This window comes from Melopsittacus undulatus, chromosome 5 (genome assembly GCF_012275295.1).
Source record: "Melopsittacus undulatus isolate bMelUnd1 chromosome 5, bMelUnd1.mat.Z, whole genome shotgun sequence".
NCBI lineage: Eukaryota > Metazoa > Chordata > Aves > Psittaciformes > Psittaculidae > Melopsittacus > Melopsittacus undulatus.
The window spans coordinates 70,111,430-70,135,936 of record NC_047531.1 but is presented as its reverse complement, the minus strand read 5'-3'; the positions used below and the strand labels follow the sequence as shown (position 1 = coordinate 70,135,936).

Sequence of the window (24,507 nt, the reverse complement as noted above, 5' to 3'; positions counted from 1 at the left end):
AAATTAAGAAGCCTTTGTGGCAGACTAATGGGAAATCTGTCCTGCTCTCTGCTGCAAGACAGATGCCAAACAAACACTTGGTCTCAAATTTTAGGCATACAACAAAAAAAATCCACTATGCTATTTACTATAGAGATGTATATAACATAGACATCTATGTGTGTTTTGAGAGGCTATCCTGATTTTAACAGATTTTGAAGCATGAATATGAGCTATTGGAATAAACCACTTGCATGAAAATATCAAAAGAATTACGATATAAAAGACAAAATGGCTTACACTGAAAGTATAATTTTCTCTTAAAACTGCAATTAAAAAGAATTAAGAGACAAAGGAAAGAAGGGATAGGAAGACAGTAAATGAGCATTACCTCCAACTGAAACCTTTCACTATTCTCAAAAAGTCTCATGAAGCCAGAGAAGAAAGGCTACCACAGTAATTCATAGTAAGGAATGCAATTATTCAAGTATTCCTACTATTTGAGGAAGCCAGTTTTACTTTCTCACCCTTTTGAAGCTTAATAAAGCCAGGAACAGCTAGGGGTGGCAAAGCATCAGAGCATATCAACTAGCCATCCCTGCTTAGGGAGGTTGGGTGGCCAAGTTTCATCAGCTTGACTTGCTCTGATTTACTGATTTTCTTTTTCCTTGAACTGAAAGAGAGATTGACAGATTACTTGATCCTCATCTGCTGCCCTGGTGATACAGCACGCTTCTTTGTTTCACAATGAGCTGTCATATACAAAGAGCCGCAACCTTATGCTAGGCTGAAGCAACCTCCAAAGACAGAGCCAAAGCGCACACCACTGCCTTTGAAGATGCCTGTTATGAGACATTCATAGGCCCACAAGATATTTCAACTGTCCTGAAGTAACAGTAGAGTCAACATGTTAAGGAATATTTAGGGTGCAATTCCAAAAACCAATTTCCTCTGGCTCTTTGAGGTTTATTCAGCAATGGGCTAGCCTTTGTGGAAAAATGGCTTAGTATGGAGTTCTGCAGAGAGTGAAACTGGGAAAGAAGTTACAGGATTTATGCCTTTCTCCCTCTTACTGGAGAGGGACCACCTGTGCAAGCAATAACACAAATATCTCAAGTCTAGAGGACTATCCTGAGACTACAGGAATACAGCTCAAGAACCTGATCTAGATGAAGCAAAATGAAATGCTGCTGTCACCCTGATTTAAACAACCTGCTCACAGAACAATCTCCCACTTTAAAAGCAAAAAAAAAAAAAAATAAAGCAAAAAGAAAAGGAAAGAAAGAAAAAAAGTCCTAGAAGCCAACAACGAGGGAAGGGCAAACTTCCAGATGAGAGAGGCAAAGGAGCCCTAATTCATCACTCTTGCAGCTATCAGATAGTTAAATTGAGATGAGAGACTTCTGAGCCTTTTGAGCAACTTTCACTCTGGCAAACACAGAGGATTCAGACATGCAGCTGGAACACATATGGGAGATGCTGGAGAAAGTGGATCATATGAATTTGTAACTCCATTGTGTGCTGGATGAACTTCCTGCAGATGAGGCGCATCCTGTCGGTGACTCAGGGAGACTCTCCGTCTGCTAACAGTTATGAATTTATTCCCAGAACCAGCTACTAGAAGTGACATGGTTTAGTGCTATATATGCACAAGAATCTTAAATTAAAGCCTACAGGGACACAATTTCTCTTTTCCTTCCAAAAAATTCTATACTACAGCATCTCCACTGAGAAAAAAAAAAAAAACAACAAAACCACTATCCTGATGAAACCAAGATTTCACATTTTGATCACAGTCTTTCCTTCAGCACAACTTTTTATGAAGCAACACTTTTAGAACCAAAATCCAGATATATTTTTAGATTACTTAAAAAGAGATCTGGTATCATATTAGTAGAACATTGCCATGCCAGGTTCACCCCATTAGATAGCCAGTTATTGGTTCACTTGGTTGATACTACAACAGTACCTGAAAAATACATGGTCCCAGTATTCTCTGGGTTATGCTTGTCTTTATCAACATGTTAAAGTCTCCGATTTACAAATAAATTATCTTTACAGTATTCGAAATTAGCATGCAGAAGACACAACAGGAGTGACAAAGGGAAGACACCATAGAGAAAGCGTACAAGTCCCCATCTCCCCGCTTTTTCCAACCACCAGCCTCGCTACTGTAATTCAGACAACTGCAGACAACTGCAAACTGAAGCTACTGAAAGCTACTGGAGAGATGTACTTGGAGCTCAAGAATTTAAACTAGATGACAAAAAGGGGCCATAAAAATTGCAGATATAAATTAATAATCAAATATATGCACACAACAAGGAGACAGATGGCAAGCAATTTTCCCCAGTGTATTTATACTTGTTCTTCTAGTGCACGTATCTGGGTCACTTGCTAGATTAAATCTCATGTGGCAGACCCAACAGAGGTACTGTTGAATGCGTATGGGCTCAGGCTGTTTTTAAATGATGCAAGTCTGACACTACAGGGTGAAGGCATTTATTAGGATTTCTTCAACACAGCTTGCAATATTACCCTGTAACTTAGAAACAAGTCTGCTGGAGACTTTCTACAATCAGCAAGGCTGCCCCATTCAGGCCTGCTAAATAAAATGCAGCATGAGCTAGAGAAAGTTGAACAATGCTAGCAAATCTCATGGAACAGTCCTTACAGAGATTAGATAAATACATATATAACTTTCAGAGCACCAATTTCATCAATGTGCCACAGAGAAAATACATCACTCAAGGTTAAAGATTCACACTAATTCTCTCCTTAAAATATGCCTTGCTTCTGACATTTGGGAAAAGAAAGGAACACCTCAATGGATTAGTTGCTTTTGACATATTCTCTGTAGCAACACATGACCTCAGATGTACAGAGCACTAAATCTTCCACACCCCAGCTACAAACTGGCAGTGACGCATTTTATTTAGCACAGGTCACATGAAGGACTACAACTTCAGTGCATGGCACCCACAGGTCAAATTGCCTACTTTTGGAGGGAATATTAAGTGGCAGGGAAAATAATTACGCAGATGGGTAAGCCTAATTGAAGCAATGGGTTTCTGTCCGGTAATGCTGGTAGGTATTAGCACAAACACAAAATGCATGTGCAGAGATCAGCCGCCCTTAATCTGGGAAAAAGCTGTATTTAATGCAGTGCAACAAGGAAAATCTTCAATATATCCACAGGAATGCAAATTCCATTTCTCCCTACACCCCGTTATCAGTTCCAAGATTATTTTACTCAGCAATAAATAAACCTTTATTAACAAGCCATATGAGCTCTCTGTGACATTAAAGCAACATCTAAATATTCTCCCCCACCCCCTTTCCACATTCATCTCTTATTTTGGATTACTGCATCCACCTTCAAATAAAGCAAATAAGCAAAAACAGGGAATAAATATATTTATTGTTCCTAGATGAACTAGGAGGATATGAGCTGGGGAGAAAATTTCCACCTAATAATCCCCACATGTATCAAGGAAATACCACAGCTGTCTGAGAATCACAGTAGCAGGGAACAAGGTGGCAAAAAGCTTGTGTTTTCTAGGTCTAGAGAAAAGGAAAACCAACATAATAAAGCAGCATTTCTTCTTTACACTGGCTCTTGGGTTTAGAGGCTGTCACTTTTATTCAAAGTAATCAATAAGTCAACTGATCAAAAAGATCACGTCTGCACTGGTTATGTGCAGGCCATGTATCTGTCTAGCCTGAAATAAGTAAGGCAGACTAATGATGAAAACTAAGAACGTATAAATTTTCTTATTCAACTTCCTCAGGCTTTAAATTCATTGAATTTCAGTTTAATTGGGTGAAGGGTGGGAACTAAAATATTGAATCCTTTGATATAGAGTCATAAAGCCATGGCTACAAGCAAGTTTCTTATATCACTGTCCATACAGTCCTTGGTCCGGTGCCGTGCTGCTGCTAAAATATTAAGTTTTACCATTGGGAAATTGATTTTGTTATAAGAAGTTTTTATGATGCCACTTAATCTTACCCAACCTACATTTAAAAAAAAAAACACAAAAAAAAAACAGAAAGCAATTACAGACATCCTTTATATAGTAAGCTTGATCACTATATTAAAAAAAGAACAGTCTGATGTAATTTCAATATAATGGCAAAGGAAGCAGGAAAAGCTATGGCAATGTGCTGCCCTCCTGAAACAAAACATTGCAGGTTCCTAGCTTAAATGCACAATCTTGATTCACTTAAAGTTAGTACCATGATCCATCTCCTACATGGAGGGCTGTGTTCTACAGCTCCAGCATCAACCTCCTTTTCTAGTGTTACGTTTCAAGCCAGCTCCTGCAGGGCAGTGAGATTCTGTGATTACAGTTGAAAGAACACTTTGGGTCTGAGAGTCTGTCTCTTTGAATAGATAACTCTTTCTAGTTCAACAATTACTAGCATGCAACAGCCATTTCTGTTTTGCCCCTTGGTTGAAAAACATCCTAATTAGATGATCCTGCCCACAGAAGTGCCATTAACTGGCTTTCAGAGCACTCCAGTGAATGTCTAAATCTTAGCTGCGATGATAGGTACTTTAGTTAGGAACTAAACACATAAAACAGTATTTTAGAGCACCTCTTATAGTCTGGGATAAGTACTAGGAAGACAGTGCATGGTTCTTTTCCACCCTTCCAGAGATGACACTCGGATATCACTGGGTTTTACCTGCACTGGAGCACACTCAGGTAAGATCAAGATTAACCTTGACCTTCACATCAATAACACCAAGTAGTTCGAACTGGCCTGAAGCACAGGCTTATAAGCATGTCCTTAAACAACCCAGTTTTGCTTAAATATTGCAACATAGGCTACTTAGGGTTATCTAAATAATCCACAACTCCTGCAGTTCTTAACTACAAAGAGAGTTTAAAATAGTGTCAATGTGTCAAAATATTCACTACAGGCTATTGATCCCACTCTGACCTTGCATCTCAGGACAATGGCAGATATTTTTTCTTTTTCTGTTTGTGAATGAAGCTTTGAAATGCTAAAATAGGTTTAAGAAAAAATCATTGTAGATAATTGGAAGACTCACAAAAACCTCAAAACACTTAACTGCTTCACAAGTCTTCCAGCGCATGTAAATGACCTGAAGCCTGAATCGCCACATTCTGCAGCCGACACTGTTCCCAGCCGGAGACCTAGAGCACGACTAACACTTGGCATTTACTTCCAGCATTAGTAGGTTTAGTAGTAGCAACCCTCGAAAACAAAGGGGGCTTGGAGGGTGACGGCATTCTGGAAGCGCTGACAGATCCTTAAACACGGCAGGTGCACCGTAATACAGCTTAAGGAAGGAAAATTCCAACTTTAGTAACTAATTGACTCCAGGACAGGCAGGTTATTTCCCAAGGCAAATGCCTAATCAAAGACATAACTGACCCTTTAGCATCCCACCAGCGCACCGGGAAGTTCAGCTCATCCAGCAACATTTTTCTGCTCAGACGCATCCCTGACAACTCCCAACCCCCTCACCTCCCCACTTCCCCGTGCTTCCTCGCGTTCCTCCTCTCACAAGCGAGGCTCCAAGGCACCAACCCCGTTTAACAGCCGCTCGGGGAGTTAGCCAGTACGGCAAACAGAAGCGACGAAGCTGGGCCCCAGTACAGTTCACATGCAGAGGGACTCAAGCACTCCCACCCCAGCGATCCCCGCCCCGCAAGCCGGCCGGTTGCCGCCACCGGGGAGGATCTGATCCAGGTTGTCTCGGTAGCCGGTGAAGCTGCCCGGCAGCCCGCTCGCCACCAAGGAGGGGGGAGGCTGGTGAAAAGCTGTCAAAGTCAATCCGCGCTCACTCTTGGATGGGTTAACTCCAACGGAGCATGAATCGCTCCAGGACGGTTAATAAGTTTAGTCAGGCACCCTGCTCTCCCTAATTCATTTTAATCATGCACCTATTTTAATTGTGATAACATGAAGTCACCGGAAAAGGCACAGATCGGACTCTTCCCCGACTGCTGCTGAATGCAGGTACATCCAGGAAAGGAGCAGGTAGGGAGCCCACCCCAGCCCAGTCTGGCTGCTCCCCTGCGCACCAGCGGAGGGACTCCGGTCCCCGCGGCCGTTCGGGGCAGCCCGACAGCGAACAGCAACTTCCCGCTCGGGGCTCGGTCCCGGCGGGGCGGGTGCCGGGAGGCGGCCGAGCGCCCCGGTGCCACCGCCCGTGTGGGAGCGGCCCGGGACACGCTAAGTTAAAGCAACCGGTCCCAGCCCACTGGGAAGAAAGGGCTGGAGGAAACCGAGCCCGCGAGGGAGCTGTCACAGCCCCGGCGCCGCCGCGGCCACCCGGAGCCGAGGAACGGCCGAGACCCTCCGGCATCGCTTTCTGTGCCCCGAGTGGGGCGCCTGCCGCCCCTCTCTCAGCAGGTGGGCAGCCCCCATCCACCCGCCCGGGCCCGCCGCTCCCCGCCCTACCTGTCATCGTAGCAGAAGTCGGCCCCCAGGGTGTTGAGGTACAGGGCGAGCCCCAGGGCGCTACTCAACAACTCCGCGATCATCTCTCCGCCTGCCGCCGCCGCCGCCGCGCTCGCACCGGGGCAGCCCCCCTGCCCGGCCTCCCGCGCCAGTCCCGCCGCGGCTGCCCCTCGCTCCGCCAGCACCGCGGGGAGCCGCTCCACCGGCGGCCGCAGCCTGACGGCGTCCCCCCGCGCCTCCGCCACCCCCTACCCCATGGCAGCGGGGCGGGCAGGGGAGAGAGCGCAGCGAGGCTGGGCTAAGAGAGGCTGGGCTCAGCGGAGCGCAACGGCAGCTCCCGCCGTTCTCCCGCGGCGCCTCGGCAATACCGCTGCTCCGGCTGCCCCGGCCCGCGCCCCCCTCACTACCGAGCCGGGCACCGCCGCCGAGGCTCTGGGAGCGCCCGCGTGGGGCGCCCGGGGCTCCCACCGCGCCTGCGTGCGGGCCCGCCCCGGGCCCGCCCCTCCGCCCCGACCCGCCCGCCGGCCCGCCCCGCTCCCGGTGCAGCGCTGGGCCCGTACCCGCTCCCGCCCCCTGACTCTCGCTGGCACGGCAGCGGTATGGGGGGGGGGGCACAGCCTGGTCCGTGCGCTGCGTCGGGCTTGCCCCGCTGCTGCCGTTAGCTTGGTACAGGCCTGTTCTTCAAGGGGGGGGGTTCTTTCTTTTCTTCCCTTTCTCCGTTTTCCTTTTTCCTGTTTTTACTCTCAGTTCTTTCTGTCTGCTTTCTGTCGGTTTTCTTTCTTTTCCGTTTCTTTCTCTTTTTTTATTTCAGTTTTTCTTTCTTTTCCTCTTCCTCTTTTCTGTGTTCCCACTTCCTCTTCTCCTCTTTACCATCTGTATTTTCCTTCTTTTCCTGTTACTGTTTCCCCCCTTTTCATCATTTTCCTCTACTTCCCAGCATTATGTCAGGTGGAAACTCGTTAGTTGGAAAGAGAGGGCCAGTTACTGGGTCCGGGTTGCCAAAGCAGTGGCCCCACTGTCTCCCTTGCCCTGAGCCTGGTACTTCTCTCATTGTGTTATGTGGACATCTGTGGGGAGCTCTTAGCTCAGCTTCCAGTCAAGCAAAACCACAGAAACTTTGGCAGGGGGTGGTTGAAAACAAACACACTCCACGGCAAGGAGCGCTGCAGACTGACTCCATTAGGGCAGCCCCACAACAGGGTGGGGGGAGCGCAGCCTAAGGCTGGTGCTGTGAGTGGGACAAACGGCCTGGGCAAGCAGCCCAGCTATGGGAAATAAGGCACTGAAAGCATCTTCAGTAAATCATGGGATACCAAGGCATGAAGTTATGGAAAGGGTTTGGGTCCATCAAGCTGATTGTTTCCTTGTTTAAGAGAGTTTTATAAATGTTACCTCCATTTACTGCTAGCCAGCCTTTTATATAACTGTTTCCTCATGATTTCCATCAAGTGGCACACCATGCTGTTGCAGAAGAATGGGAGTCTGTGCATCAAGCTGTGTCTAATAAATTGAGGAGCTTTTAACAAGCTTTCTTTCTCCCCTATGTGATTATTTAATGCTGTTCTTTGCAACCTCAAAATATATTAAGTGCATTAAGACCTCTTTCAAGCAACGCTTAGAGTGCTCCTGTGAAGTCTGCCCCAAGTGTCACAAATGTCTCAGCTGCTTTTACTTAGATTCAGGAGGGGTGTTATCACCATCAGTGGCAGTAATTGCAGACATGAGGGGCGGGTGTGTTTTGTTCAGAATATTAAAGCTTTGAGGGGCCTTATTGAACCCATTAGCGGATCACATTGATCTGGCATTAAAATTTCCAGCCTGAAGTGCAGAACACAGTAACCTAGATTTCAGAGGGTTGGTATGCTTTGTCAGAAGAACTTACTTCTGAACACCAATTCTCAATGTGTTTCTGGACCTACTGCCAAGATCCCAATCATCATGACTTAGTCCTTCTTGCTGCGGAGGGATTGCTGAGGTTACAGCACTAGATTTGCACAGCTCCTTCCTTGAAACATCGTAATAAACACTGCATAAAAAGCAGTAGAATTACTGCTGAGTCACGGTGGCAGAAGTGTCATCTTCTCCATAAAAAGCATACGGGTTTTTTCTTCAAAGGGGCAGGATTACTGGCTGGGGGAGATGAGAGCTGGCAGAAAAGCTTTTAGAAGCAAAACAAATCCTCCAGTTTAAAAAAGCCTGATGCTGGTTAATAAAACCAAATGCCAAAAAAGGGAAGGATGAAATGTGGAGAGCACCTAATCCCCTGGACATCCCCAGTGCTCCGGGGTGGCTAGAAGTAGCATTAGTGCTCCACCAGCCTGTCCAAGTGGATTTAGATGCACTCAGAAGAGTCCACAAAGTCTGTATCTTACAGAAATGTTTCTCTTTATATAACTAAAGGATAAGTGTTAACCCAACAGTGAGAGCTTTCTCTGGTGGAGAAAACCTGCTTTGCAGAAAGCTATAAATGGAAATGTGTGCATGTACCACCCCACCTGTCAGATCTGGGACCCCACATGCCAGGCCAAGCTGGGAGCAGCAGCGGAGAAGAGTGACACGGAAAGCTGGAGACAGGTTCAACATAAAAATGGTTGTCCTTGTCAAGCAAACAGCATCTCAGGAGAAAACAAGAGGGTAAAAAAAATCAAAGCATGGTAGAGAAATTCCTTCTCTTCCTCAGCTAATTAAAAGCAATAAATACACAGGAGTTATGAACAACATTACACCTCACCATTTCATCTGGAGATATCAGTCATAGAAGATTTACAGTGTGATGTGTCGTAATCACAAGGTATAAAAAAGGTAATTTAGAAGTTCAGATGTGTCACTAAGCAGACAGTTCCAAAATAACCTTCACTGCCAGAAAGTCATTGTCTGGTATCAAGGAAAAGGGAAGAGGTGGAGGGTTGTAACAACACATAATAATAACAGTAATTGTAACTATAACTAGAGTAATGCAGTCATAACAGCTGATCTGCTGTGTATAGCTTAGGAGACAAATTCACATACTATATTGCAAATATGGCAATCAAAAGCAATCTGTTTTAATACCAGTCTGGAAATTTCTTCATTAAAGACATTATAGACTCTAAGTTGCTGTGCTACAATATACTTCACCTAAACTGTGTCTGAAAGATTAAGTTGTGGCACAGCATGTAGGAATACATGTCTGTCACAGTGACAGATTTGGTTAACCGGTCACTGACTATGAGACCTTACATGTCAGGGTAATGCATGTGGTGCAGATCCCTCAACAGATTAGATTAGACACTTCGATTTCTATACACTGGATTCATTTTCTGGAGCTTGTAGAAAATATTTGTGCCAACTTCCTCAAAGCATCTGAGAAGAGAAAAGCTGATCCTCTGAAAGCTGCTGGATTTTTTTGTCAAAATGAGGTAACTGGGTATTAAATGTTACTATAGGAATAATCAAATGGGATTTATATTTTTTTTACCAGTACTTATGCTCAGATATCATCATATAAATGTCGTTACAATGTGCAGAATTTTGAACAACCTAAATTACATTCGAAGATGTGGATGAGCCTCAAAAATATAAACTTTGGTGCATTTCAAAACACCCACACTGTTGCTGTTGTGAGCAGTCAAGGATAAGCTGGTGTTATCTGACAAGGAAATCAAGTTAGTTGAACATGAACCAGTGACCTCGCTTTATCAGAAGTGGAGAAAGCGGGAAGAAAAGAATGTTTTGGCCAAGTGCCTCATTCAGATTTACTCACTGATTCGTAGAGGTAAAGTTGTTTGATTTTGTGGACAAACATCCAAGCTGTTGTTTTCCCATCATGCTGACAAGATCATATTAATTCTCAAATAGACCAGTACTTCTGCTTTCTCTAAGAAATTGCTCTTTGTTTTTCTTTTGCTAGTGCTATGAAAATAATAACATCAGCAATGGCAAACAAAGTAAAAATAAGGTGCAACTGCAATAGTGAAATGTCATGGATGCAGATTTCTAATGGAAATCTGCATAAAATAGGTCAGTAAAAACTACACACATTCAGAAAAACCAAGAACACACAGGGCTTGACTCAGTACTTAGAAGAGATTTTAGCTGAACACATTTTCTAAGGAAGTACATTTCCAGGAGGCACCAGTTCCTAGTTTAGATCAGTCAGTGGAGCTAGAGTATTGCTGCAGAGCTGGAGAGAGAGAGGGAAGAAGGAAAAAAAAAAAGAAAAAGTATGTTTTAGCTTGACCTTATCTAATTATGAAATTAGGCAGACTCTCTTTAGGAAGGAGAAACATAAGAGCAAGAGTATCTGTGCAACTCACAGGTGAGCATATCTCAAGGAAGGTGATTGCTCCAAGTGGCTGAGATTAAAAAAAAAAATAACACATTTTATGCAAAAATTTAGGACTAGAACTTAAATCCATGGAGGGACTTCAATGTCTCATTCTTCAGAAAATTCTTCTATGCCTTAGAGGAAGATGCCAGTGCAGTTTTTGTGTTCAGTTAACATCAGACAACCTGAAGTTTCAAAGTATCTGATTCTACAGAGTTAAAAGTCCCTGTGCCTCTAGATTGTCACTTGATGTTTTCAGAACCACCCAAAAAAGACACTGTTGTGTCCCTTAAAGCTTTAGCATATCCTGAAGCTATGTCATAATTACCTAAACAAGCCTTTTCTTGCCTCTCAGTACTTACGGGACCTGAGACAGGAGTGTGCAAAACAACACATAGATGATTCTCTTTCAACTGGAGCCTGAACCAAGGACCCAGGAGACACAGAATATCTTTGCCTAATCTGGAGAATGGATTTGAGCTGCAATGTCATAACTCTGAAGTTACTGCACCAACGTCAGGCAGTCTGACAGAATGCTTTCACATCCAAATTATTCTGTTTAAATACAATATTCATTTATTCATTGTATGCAAGAGTAATTGCTCTTACACTGGCAATTAGGACGTAGTGTATGTGCAATCTGGAATCAGATGACTGCTCCAAATCAGGAAGAAAAAAGCACATTGTGAACCTGGACACCTCTGGTAAAGAGCTTTAAAATATAAGGCATTTGTAATGAGGGCTAAGGAAGTTCCCTCCCAGGTGATTATTTTTATGAAAACAAACTAATTTATATAGTCATCTGCCTCCAAAATATGTTCACTGATAAAAATTAAGGAAAATGGGGTAGCTCCTTGCAGCTAAATTCCTGAATAAGAGCTAACATATAAATATATGGCAATCCACCATTTTTTTTGCAAAGTTATTGGTTTAATGTCCTGCTATAGTCAAGAAGAAAATGTTCATATAAGGTTCTGATTCCCTGTGATTAAAAAAACCCTCCAGATATTAAATGAGAAAGCTGGGATTTTTTTCTTACCCGGTACTCCAGCTGTCTCCACAGTAGACTTGCTCCCTCCTGTCAATTACATCTTCAGATGCCTGAGCATTCTCACTTAGGAATGCCTCCTAAACTGTGTTCCCTTAACTCATGTGCAGCAGGAAACAATGATGCATCTGAAATCCTGAAAAGATGCTCCAGTTTTCCATACTGTACCAATTGCTAACTATTTTGCTGTGGGATACTGTTGACTCATTTACTGCTTTCTGGTGGTATGCTCAATACTGCTTGAAGAAAACGAGCAATGGCACAGCAAAAGGTACATTTTAGTCTCTTCTGAAATTTCAAGGATTATTTTCTTTATGTTACTCCATTTTAAACTAATCCTAGTCTGCTTTACATATTTATCTTCCTTGACCTTTGAGATAGCTCAATGTAAGATCAAAAAGAGTTTTTAATCCTTCTTGCTCAGAATGACAGTGTAAACTTATTAATTGCAGATATGTCAACTTGTCATCTCCCAGAACATGAGCCTCTTTACTGCTTGTTTTCTTCTACTTCACAAAAATAGCAATATACCAGATTTCTTTTTTTTTTGTAGTTCCTTTTATCAAAACAGCTCAAAGAAATACACATTCTTAGAAGATGGCTCTGAAAGTAAGTTAGAATAATCTGCATTTTGCACAGGTGGAAATCAAGGCAACTGCAATTTGTGTTGGTTTATGCAGGTCATATAGGAACTCTATAGCAGAAGAGGAATCTATCTGAGATCCCAGACATGATTCCCAGTCATTCACTTCCTATCATCATGAGATCATCCTTCCTTTAACAGTAACTGATATTTCCTTAGACAAAATACAATAGAATTATCCCAGGGATTAATTTGGCCTAAAATGCTAATTCTGAGAAAAGTCCTTCTTGACAGATGGATGCTTGCAACATAACTAAGAAGCCTGGATTTTGTGCAGGTGGAGGATAGGGAGCATGAGTGGTATATCATATCCTGCCTCTCATCATTTCTTGGCAGAAGCATTGTCCAGTACATGGAAAAGCTTCATGAACAGCTGAAAATCTGTTTCTTGTCATCTCCTTCCCGTAGAAAGAAACGAGCCATCATGCTGTCCATCTCTGCTTTTCGGGGCACTGACAATTCCTCTCTGATGCAGATGTTAAAAGACAGTTTTTTAGTCTAGCTCTGTCTACTTCTACTTCATTTGTCCTTCAAGTGTACAACCTGGGATATAGGCTGTGAAAATTGCACAAAAAAACGATACATCTCTATGGCAGCAACATCAGACCTTTGTCCCATGGCAGAGCAAAACCAGCCAAAGATGCGAGTGTAATTTCCACCTCATTCCCTGCAGATTTTGTATAGAATAACCTAATTTACTTCTTTACTTCAGTATAATCTTGGCTTCCTGCTGCACAAGCATGAAGTAAAGCCAGAAAAACTATGATTACTCTTATTTTAGAGAGAACATGTCAACATTACCAAAACATATCTAACACCAGCACAAGCACAATTCTCAAGAGAAAGGGAAAATTATTATAAGGAGTAAACCCTTGAATCCCACTAAACAGAGTCAGTTTGATTTTTCATTATAATTTTGGAACTAAATGATGTTTTGTACTGCAATGTACACAAGTCCGGAGAGGATAGTCAAGGAGTTCTAGGTTCTTAATGAACAATAAAGCAGAAAGAGCAACCAAATTAGCAGGAACTAAATTGTTTCTTTGCCTCTGCTTGCTTAGCTTGAGAAATATCTTCTCTGTATACATGAAATCGTGACTGAAAATCTCAGATGGCCACTGTCTCCATACTTTAAATTATAATCAACACATGTCAGCAATAAAGTCACATTAAATTTAATTTTGAATGGATTAAAGACATTACTATTTTGATTTAGAGCTAAGGCAATTGCTTCTTTTGTTTGCAAATATGGAAAAATACAAAACATGAACTGTTTGAGGGGTTTATTTGTACACAAGGTTTGTAGCAGAAGTTTAGTCAGTTCAGTGGAGCATTCACAGCTTTTATCTGACTGCATAAAAGTGACTCAGGATAAGCAGGTGACCCAGATTTCTCCCCTGCTGTGTCACACAGAAAGATACAGAACTATATACTTTCTGGCATCACTGAGTCAATTTGTTTGCTCTAGGATGTTACATATAGATGCTGTATCCCATTTACACTGGTATATGCCATAGAATGCAATGAAGTGAAAGTTATAATCTCCAGTGTACACACCAAAAATAAAATTCTTTGGAGACCCTACTCAGGCACTTTTTTCTTGCATGTACACTGGTAGAGGGCAGAGAACTCCGTGTGTTTTGCCAAGTAGCAGCATTGGAACTTATTTAATCTTTCCTTATTTTTTTCTCTAGTAATGTTTGCTTACTTTGTTTGCTTGGGAAAATATGCCTAACTCTAGCTCCCATAAATCATCACCAAGCTGGCCCATTTAGTCCTTGTGAACTAGTAACAGCAAACCTGAACCTTAATCAGTCTCTAGTGACCTTTAGGAGAATTTTGCATCATGAGATTTTTTTTCATTATAATTTATAGATAAAGCTGGTAAAAAGAATGTTGTGCTTTCCATTTCCATTAGGAATTTTTTGGAAAACAAAGGTATCCTAGTGAATACATCTCACGGAAAATACTTTCTGTGTTGAAGCTTTCATTTGGTTTCCTGAATCTGCTAACAAGTGAAAGATGCAGCCTGCTCTGTCAGCAAAAGGATTTTCCCATATGCTAGCTACCATGTGGTTAAAACCATATTTTCTAGCCTAAGTACATTGTCCAAGATTTTGGATCATATTTGCAGCTGGTATAGCTCGTCATAGCTTCAGCAGAACTGTCACAGTTTCTATCATCTTGGGTCTATTCCTCAATACTTAATACAGAGGGAGGCATGAAAAGAGATAAACAGGTCTAGGGAATGTTGACATTTAAAATTCCTTCCTACCCTATTTTGCACAAGAAAGAGCATTACATTTGGCTATGTAAATAGATCCCAGATTTTAAAATAGCCAGGTTCTTTTCTGCCTCAAGGAGAAAGAAAGATATAAACCAGAATTATTGGCTTTCTGTAATATTTTATATTCAATTTTCTCTTGTTACGTTCATGCCATGTAATTGTGTGCACATGTGTACATGCGTGGTCCTTGTTGTACAGGGTTACAGCCAGATTCTTGTCCATGTGCCAGTGCTCTACCGGGGGTTTGGGGAGTTGCTGTGCACTCTCCTTTATTCTGTGTGCAACAATGAATACCCTTCCTATATCTGCCAAATGCATGGTCTGATCCCATTGATATCCATTTGGCATGAGACTCTTATTCACTAACCCTTCACCACAGCTATTAATCACATGCACATGCAAAGTGCCGTTTGCAAGGGATGGGTTCCCATGTCTGCTTTGTTATCTCGTGTTATTGAAGGTCTAATACCCCTGTTCTGGCCTACTATTCCTCATCAGTCCATCACTGAAATACATATCCCTGAGAGATTCCGGGTTCTCCACCCCATTCCCAGTACCTACAACATATGGATCTGTCCAAAGTGTAGGGCATATTCCAACTGTTTCCAGGAAACTGCCTTTTCCATTGCTTCAGAGTTACCCCCTTTTCCTAGACTCACCCTCAACATTCTACTCTTGCATGCTGCAGCTTTGGAGAAAGCCACCCATTTTGAACTGACTGCAAATTCTTCATCTGGCTTGCTCTGAGAGTGTGACTTGCCTAATTTGGACTGGTTTGGACAGGTTTTGTTAGCGGCAGCAGACAGTAGTTGGCTGAAATGTTCCTGTGACACAATCACCTATGTGTACAAATAACCCACAAAGTACTTTTTTTTTTCTTTTTTCCTTGGTCACAGCTGAAATCAGATAAGAAAAAGTTTATTTATTTGCAATTCCAACCCTTCTTAAACAAAAATTTCCCTTTAACTTTGAAAGAGGCCTGACAAAAGTTAGTCATGAATACTGCCAGATAAGCACTGCCCCAGGGCTACACAGAGCAGCACCAGCCAGGCAAAAGAGCTATCAAAAATGTTGATAGCAACCGGAGAGCTTTATCAGCCAAAGGGAACTTAGTCATGAGCCTTATTTTGTGAACAAGGGGTCAAACCCTTAGTTCACTGAAGTCAGCATTGCTTTGGTACAGAGACAGCAATTAGGTTGGCTGAGCATCTCACATAGGATGTCTGTAAATGTATCTTTTCCATCTTTGCCATACACGCTATGGGAAATGGCTGTACGACTGTTTACACAAAAAAAGAGAAATGTCTTATTTTTGCGTATATTTGAACTCAGCTTCAGAGAACATTTCTGAAACTCTTTATAACATGCATTCTAAAAGCAAAGCTTCAGTGGCAAAACATATGGAATAATAAATTATTTTTCAGTAGAAAAAATAAACTCTTGTCACAGGGACACATTTATCTGATTCATATTCTCCAGTGATCACTTTTATTGCAGCTTTTTAAGCCAAATGGTTTTGTTTGAGTTTATAAGTTTCCTAATGTTCAGGGTTTGGCAATGGGCAGACAAAAACATACACATAGCAAGGATGTGATGGAAAATAAAGGGAGCACTGGGCTGGAGTGCTTGGCATCCTGAGATGCTGAGCTCAGGGTCCTCCAGCTGCAGGCAGCTGTGGATGGGGCCAGTACCCATTATACCTAGTTTCCCAGTTATATTCCTCTTGAGGCACTTCTGGTGATACTGTCACAGAACCTGGTGCTTCTGGATGGTTTTGAGATCATTTAGGGAGCTCAGAATTACAGAAACAGATGTCAAACATCCCTAATTTGCTGTTAGAAATAACGTTTTCTTAATCCCACTGTCAAAATGGAGACAGGAAGACCTTTGCCACAATTAATGCCTAGCATTTTCCCCAGCCTACTTTCCTTATGAGGTGAAGGGGTGAAGTGTTTGAGAAGCTGAACAGCAAGCTCAGCTGTTCATCTTCTAACAGATACACACTCACCACTGCCAGAAAAAGTAGTTACTTTCTGCTGTAGTTTTAGAAGATCTTAAACGCCCAGACCACTGCACTACACCAGAAACCTTTTTTCCCTTTACATGAGGAATAAATATATATGGTTGCACACCTTCAGAAAGGAGGAAAAAAATTACCTAGGTTTGTTTGAAAGAGCTTGAGGCACTTAAAAATAGTAAAATTAGAATATTTGAAAAAAAAATAAAATTGTATATGTATATAATGACTTAGTATTGCTGTCAAAAGTAACCTTTATTCAAAATTAAGAGAAATGATGACACAGAGGTGAGGGCATGGCTGCATAACCTTTGCATTAATCACTTCTGCTGGAAAGGTATATAATGGAATGTAGAGTGATTAATCCAAAAGTAGTGGGAGGATGGCATTCTAGGAAGGGCATAAAAGTGCCAGGTCCGGAAATCCCTGGTATACAATGCAGGATAATATCACTTCAGTAGAGATTTACAGTTCAGTGCCACATTGTCAAATCTTATTCTCTAAGTATATAATACAACAGATCAAGAAAGAAGCATGGTATTCTTTCTAAATCACAGGGATTGAAAGGTAATAATTTCCTGTCTGTCTGTCTCTATTTCTTTCTGATTGCAGCATTCTCTCCTCAAATCCTAAATAAAGCCACAATAAAGCCAGTGGTTTATAGAGACTTCCAAAATGCCTTTGAAGAATTCATGATGAATTGATGAAGGAGTTTATTTTCAATCTTAAGATAGAGACATTTCATAACAAAAAGGGACCGTGTTTGTTAGCAGGTGCAGAGGATAACTGTCTCTTTTCACTTAGAGACACCCCATCTATTTTCAATCTGCTTTCAAGTTTGAGATTATTTTACCAGTGCAGAGACTTAGGAGGCTTTAAAAACTGTGTGTTCCTGAAGTTTAGTATATATACTTTTGTTTCTGCTTTTGAGTCCAGTGGAATTTGCAGTCATATTTCTTTCCTTGCACTGTTTATCCTATTCTTAATCTGCATTGATTTTCCCCATTATAAAGGAGGAAAAAAAATCAATTTTCCATTATGTTTTTTAATCAGTTGTAGTAACAGGCAAACAATCCTCGGCATTGCAGGTAAAACAGCTGATAATCAGTTGGGGACTTATCTCATTTATTATGCTGAGTTGACAGGGGGTTAAATTCTTCCATTGTTAGCATCATGGCTAAAGAAAGTGGAGTAGTGGTGCCTTGGCATCCAGGTACATTGCTTGCCAGAGAAAAGTCCGACCCCAGAGGCTATGCCAGGTGATGTTAGAAACAGTTCTGCCAGCCCGGGGATATCCAGAGTAACTCACTTTGATGACTGCAACCTCTAGAAAGAAAGAAACCACTATAAAGAGGCAGCAGCCTGCTTTCTGCGGACTTTAGGATTGAGAAGTGATTCTTCAATCTAAGCATTTGTCAGACACTGACAAGGAGACCTTGATCTGCTGCTGCATCACAGAATCAAGACAAGTGCTGAGTCTCAAGCTGCCCAGGCAGTGACTCACCCAGGGCCTTAAGCAGCTTTCCTTAGAATCAATGGGAGCCTTTCAATTGGTTTTACAGCAGGAGTTTGTTCAACAGTCACCATTGCTTGCTGGGAATTATTTGTCTGTTGGAAAGCACAATCAAAACACCCGTTCCCATATTCATCATCCTCGATTGACAAGAAATGAAAGGACCCTGGAAAAATAATGTGGTTTCTACGTGCAAAAAAAGACACTTCAGGAGTCTGAAGACTGGGATAAGCAGATCTTTCCCTACACCAACTATTAAAGTACAGGGTTGGGAGACAGCTCTATGTAATAAGTCTCTGTGGTCACAGCTTCAATTTCACTACTATGACTCACCCTTGATTGCTCTTAGGTAAGTGCCAGATGCCTTCTTATTTCTCTCAAGCTTCAGTTCAGCAAAACACAGAAGCACCTTTGTAAACACTTCTCTGAATAACAATGGTCTTCACACATAATTAAAATTCAGCACATACTTAAATGCATACATGCTCAAAATGGGTGATTACAGGATCATAAACTAATAGTTTTTGCTGACAATGTGACATAATTTTCCACCATACTTCTGTAAAACTGAGATAAATCTCAAAATGAAATTAAAGGATACCTTTAAACTAGCTAAACAAAACCCCAATATGCAGGTCCAGGTCTCTGCTGGAAGCAAGGGAATTTAATTGCCCCATTAATCACACTTCTTCACTTCATCACATTTAAGTATAAAATATTGATCAACAATACTCTCCATTGCTCAAACTTCACAGTGCTAGTAGGGGCACTTTACATATCTTGTCCAGACTCAGTGTCCTCTCCACTGCATCCTACCCCTAGAGAAGAGGCCAGTACTGATAGCTCCCATGTTGACTGGCATCTGTGGGCTCTCAGGAGCATTTTCACAACTGCCACTTCACTTTCAGACATCTGATTGCTGATTAGGGATGATGGTAAAGCAGTGGTTCTTAGAAACAACATGACAAAACTATTAGAAAAATGCTGCCTCTTGGTGGTCACTCCTTCCTTATAACTGCTGGCTGGCAGGGGACTGGATACTAGTGCTTGTCTCCATTTCCACTGTGTTTTTACAGTGAAATCCAGCCACCTTGCACTACTTTTCAGTGTCAGTCTCCTTTCTGACTCGCATACAGATTTTGCTTTTGCCTCCATGGCACTCTGGGTACACTGTAGAGGTATGTGTGGAACACAAAGAGAGTTAGTTTCTTCCAAGCAGTTTGGGTATAACACCCGCTCCTTTTTGGTTTGGCAAAATACCAAATGCTTCTGCTGCACATGGTTTCAGGCAAGACTAAGTTGCTAGTGGCAATCAAAAAAAGGCACTGCTTTTCTGTAGGGATGTTCTGACAGATCTCACACTGCAGCCTTCCAGCCACTCAGCCCACGCAGAGAAGACGACTAGAAGTTATACGTTCAGATTAACTGCATGTACTGCATATACTGGGAACAGTGGCATCACCTAAGACTTGTATAACAAGGTTACGTACTTCATGTTTTCCTCAATTCTGCAATATGTCAGTTTTTACCAAAAAAAAAATACAGCACTCAAATGTGCTAGAAGTCTATCTTCTGTTCCACTTAGGGAAGCTACAGATGAAGTGTTCTTCAAACAACTGGGAGAAGTTTCACGACCATTTGTCCTTGTTCTCATGGGGAACTTCAACCTACCAGATGTCTGCTGGATGTACAACACAGCAGAGAAAAAAGCAATCCAGGGGTTCTTGGAAGGTGTAGAAGATAACTTCCTAATTCAGCTGGTTAGTGAGTTAACTAGGAGAGATGCCTGGCTAGATTTGCTGTTTGCAGACAGGGAAGGACTGGTGAGTACTGTGATGATTGGAGGCCGTTTTGGGCAAAACAATCACAAAATGACTGAATTTTCAATCCTTAGAGAAGTCAGGTAGAAGATCAGCAAAACCTCCACCTTTGACTTCCAGAGGGTTGTATTTGACCTGTTTGAGATGCTGGTTCGCAGAATTCCTTGGGAAACATTACTGAAGTACAGAGGGGTCCAGGAAGGCTGGACACTCTTCAAGAATTAAATCCTTAAAGCAAAGGAGTAGGCAGTCCCCATGTGCTGAAAATCAAACCAGTGGGGAAGAAACCAGCCTGTCTGAACAGGGAAATATTGTTGGAATGCAGAAGAAATAGAGAATTTATCACCTGTGGAAGGGACTGTCACCCCATGAAAAGTACAAGGATGTTGTTAGGTTATGTGGAGAGAAAGTTAGAAAGGTGGAGGCACAGATGGAACTAAATCTGGCCGCTGCCATAAAAAAAAGTAAAAAGTACTTTTTCAAATATATTACCATTAAAAGGAGAGCCAAGCAGAACCTCCATCCTCTGCTGGATACTAGGGGAAACCTAGTGAATGAGGATGAGGAAAAGGCCCTAGCCTTCAATAGTCATACCAGCTGTCTTCAGGGTACTCAGTCCCCTGAGTTGGATGGCAGAGATGGGGAGCTGATTAAGTCCCCATAATTCTAGAAGAAATGGTTAGTGACCTTCTGCTCTGCTTACACATATACAAGTCTACGGAGCCAGTAGGGTTACACCCAAAAGTGCTGAAGGAGCTGGCAGAGGAGCTTGCTAAGCCACTCTCCATCCTCTCCAGCAGCCCTGGTCTAGTGGGCAGGTCCCAGAGGATTGGAGGTTGGCCTCTACAAAAAGGGCTGGAAGGAGGACCCTGTAAACTGAAGGCCTTTCAGCCTGACCCCAGTACCAGGGAAGGTCATGGAATAGATGATCCTAAGTGAGGTCATAAAACACATGTGGGGAAAATGGAAGGATCAGACCAACTTGATCTCCTTCTACAATAAGGTGACCTGCCTGGTTGATGAGGAAAAGGCTGTGGACATTATCTATTTGGACTTAAGTGAAGCATTTGATACTGTCTCTCACAGCATTCTCCTAGACAAATGGGCTCCTCATGGCCTGAACAGCAGGATATTTCACTGGATTGGAAACTGACTGGATAGCCGAGCCCAAAGAGTGGTGGTAAACGGTGTCACATCTAGTTGGCAACTGGTCACCAGTGATGTCCCCCAGGGATCAGTATTGGGGTCAGTGTTGTTAGAATCTTTACTGATGATCTGGATGAGGGGATTGAGTGCACCCTCAGTCAGTTTGCAGATGACACCACATTTGGCAGAAGCATCAATCTGCTGAAGGATAGGGAGGCTCTGCAGAGGGACCTGGACAGGCTGGATCAGTGGGCTGAGGCCAGTGGTATGAGGCTGAACAAAGCCAAGTGCTGGGTCCTGCGTATGAGCCACAACAGCCCCGTGTAACACTACAGGCTTGGGGAAGAGTAGCTGGAAACCTGCTCGGCAGAAAACAACCCAGGAGCGTTGGTTCTCAGCAGGCTGAACATTAGCCAGCTTGTGCCCAAGAGGCTAAGGTGGCCAAGAGCATCTGTCTTGTATCTGAAATAGTGTGGCCAACAGGGCCAGGGCAGTGATTGTCCCCCTGTACTCAGCACTGGTGAAGCTGCACCTCAAATATGGTGTTCAGTTCTGGGCTCCTCACTACAAGAAAGACATCGAGGTGTTTGAGCAGATCCAGAGAAGGGCAAAGAAGCTGCTGAAGGGTCTGGAAAATGAGGAACAGCTGAGGGAACTGGGATGTTTAGTCTGGAGAACAGAAGGCTCAGGTGAGACCTTATTGTTCTCTACAACTACCTGAAAGGAGGATGCAGTCATGTGGAGGTTGGTCTCTTCTCCCAAGTAACAGGTGATAGGACAAGAGTTAACAGCCTCAAGCTGCGCCAGAGGAGATTTATACTGGATATTGGGAAAAATTTTTTCACACAAAGAATGGTCAGGCATTGGAACGGGCTGCTCACGGCAGTGGTGGTATCACAAACCCTGGAAGTACTCAGAAACCATGTAGATGAGGCCCTGACTGATACAGTTTAGAGGTGATCTTGGCAGTCCTGGGGTAATGGCTAGACTTGATGATCTTAAAAGTCTTTTCCAACCTAGTCGATTCTATGATTCTATGATTCTGGGATTCTATTTCTCCTTCCATTCAGCCCTGTGTAACTGTTAGACTGCTCCAGTTTGTGGACATCTTAGGAAGGGTTGCTCTTTCCTCAGATATTGTGTTATGACTCATGTCCAGTGAGACCCTCAGATTTTCCTTTTCAGCACTGAGTGAAGGTGCTCCAGGGGTGAGCCTGTACAGACTCCAATACTTACTGCCATAATCCCAAGGACTCCTGTTTTTCCTTAACTGTCAGAAAGCCCTTAGCCAGCTGCTCTCCTCCACAAGGTCATTTGAAGGACAAACTGTTTTCAGTCCTCAATTGATCTCACAGACCATTTTGTGTATGGGAGCTGCAGAATGGATGTTTGTGTCTAGGTCTGTCTTTCCCTCCTGCCACTCTGCTTTTCATGAACTCCCCCAGGGATGTTGCTTTCACTCCTGGCATCTTTCCTGATCCATCCTTGAGCACACAGAGCCAGGGTCACCCACACAATTCCTGGTGCTATGTCAGGAAGCGTCTGGGTCCCTCCTGGATATCGCTTGGCTGTCACAATGAGTTTCCACTCTCAAGCACTTCTTCCTCTCTGCCTACTTCTGCTCAAGCAAGCAAACATTGTGGTTTCCTATATTTGGACACTGGTCTAGACCACATGAACTCTTGCTATTGTTTTGTTGCCTGTTTTGAGACCTTCTTCTAGGATGCACTTTTTTACCACAGCCAGAATTTGCTGACACTCTTTCAAGTCTTCTCATATGATCCCAAACCATAACAATTAATCCCTCTAGGCTTTGTTTACGGTTCTTACCTCATGCTTTCTGCTCTTGTACTGCTCTCCCTTCATCAGGAATCTAAAATGACCGGCCACAAAGCTATCTTTATTTCTATTACTTGAATCCAGTTTTGTGGCCCCTCAGCTCAGCACCTGCTACTGGGTAGGCTGAGGGTGCCACAGGTACAGACTAGGTTGTCTCTGTGCAATAGCAATATGAGCTGTTAGAACTTAATTTTTCAGGCCAAAAGTAACCTCTGTTCCAAGGGCAGTTTTCCCAAGCAGAGCCATATGACTTGTAGTTGCTTTCTGGCATTGTTCAGAGAATCCCCGTAGTCTCAAGACAGTCCAGTCCAATGAAACTTGTTAATTCTTAACTCATGTGTCTTGTCTGACTCATGGGCTAAATGGCTTCTCCAGCTACACTAGATGGAGAGACCTTATCTTTTTGAAACCACTCAAAGAACCAATAACCAGAGGTACTCCAGCTTCCAGTCTTCCTTGGAGGAATGCATAAATCATACAGGCTTCTCACTCCTGCCCCCTGTACACTAGGTTTTCACCTCCTGTGACTCCTCATGTCCCACTGCACACTGTTCCTGTTCTACCCAGTTTGGGAAGTCATTGCACAGGGCTGCAAGAACTGTTCTCAGATCCTCACACCAGCACTTTAAGATGGTTAGAGGATGTGGTGGAGAAGATGATGGTGATGCAGGCAGAGAAAAATTACACACTCCAGTGCCAGATGTAAATGGCCACAGGTCAGTGCTTCCACTGAGATATGCCTGGGCATCCCTTGCTGCTCAGCACAGTGCAGCATTATTCCCTTTTATCTCCTTCCAAGTGTTTTAGCTGATTCATCCAGAAACCTCTCTCTTCCAGAATGAGCTGGTCATGTGAAAGTTATAGACACTTTAATATTAGTTTAGTCACACATATTCACAAAAAAGCTTCTGCCATCTCTCCTGGATTGAACAACCTGAACAGTCTTGATTCCCTCAGCAGCAGAAAAAAGTGTGTGTATTTTTTCAAATGCATTTTACTTGAGCTCAGATTGAGGTGATTTTCTGCAGCCAAAAAAAAAAAAGCAAGCACCAGTTCCCAGGTCTGCTCTTCCACAGGGAGGTCTGATAGACAGCAGCCCTTCTGTATTTTAACCACCAAGTTGTTCAGCTATCAGTTAGAGGTAAGACACTGATCTCTTTCTCTCTATGTTCAGATTTCATCTGGTTAAGTGTAAGTATGGGCGCAATGGCAACTTAAAAGGGGACCCTGTGAGATGTGGACATTGTAAGAGTTGGGCTCTCCTTTTTTTGGCAAGGGCCAGTAATGCTTTTCTGATGTGTATGGCATGTGCACATCCCCCTTACACCTAAAACACCACAAAGCTAATATCTGTGTATTTAATAGGTGAGGACTGACAAAAATCAACCCAGACCAACTGTCTAGTGTTGCTCTTTCCATGACACTTAACTAGGCAAGAGCCAAGAAAGAAGTTGAACACTGAAGTATC

General features: G+C 42.8%; 1 protein-coding gene across 1 annotated transcript in view; it reads right to left on the bottom strand.

Moving 5' to 3' along the window:
* The window catches only part of TMTC2 (transmembrane O-mannosyltransferase targeting cadherins 2), a 251,891-nt gene extending 245,316 nt beyond the window's left edge, over positions 1–6,575 (bottom strand). Inside the window, exon 1 of the mRNA XM_034063127.1 lies at positions 6,421–6,575. Coding sequence (XP_033919018.1) covers positions 6,421–6,503 — 83 coding nt within the window. The 5' untranslated portion in view covers positions 6,504–6,575. The remainder of the gene's footprint in view (positions 1–6,420) is intronic.
* Positions 6,576–24,507: the final 17,932 nt, after the last annotated feature.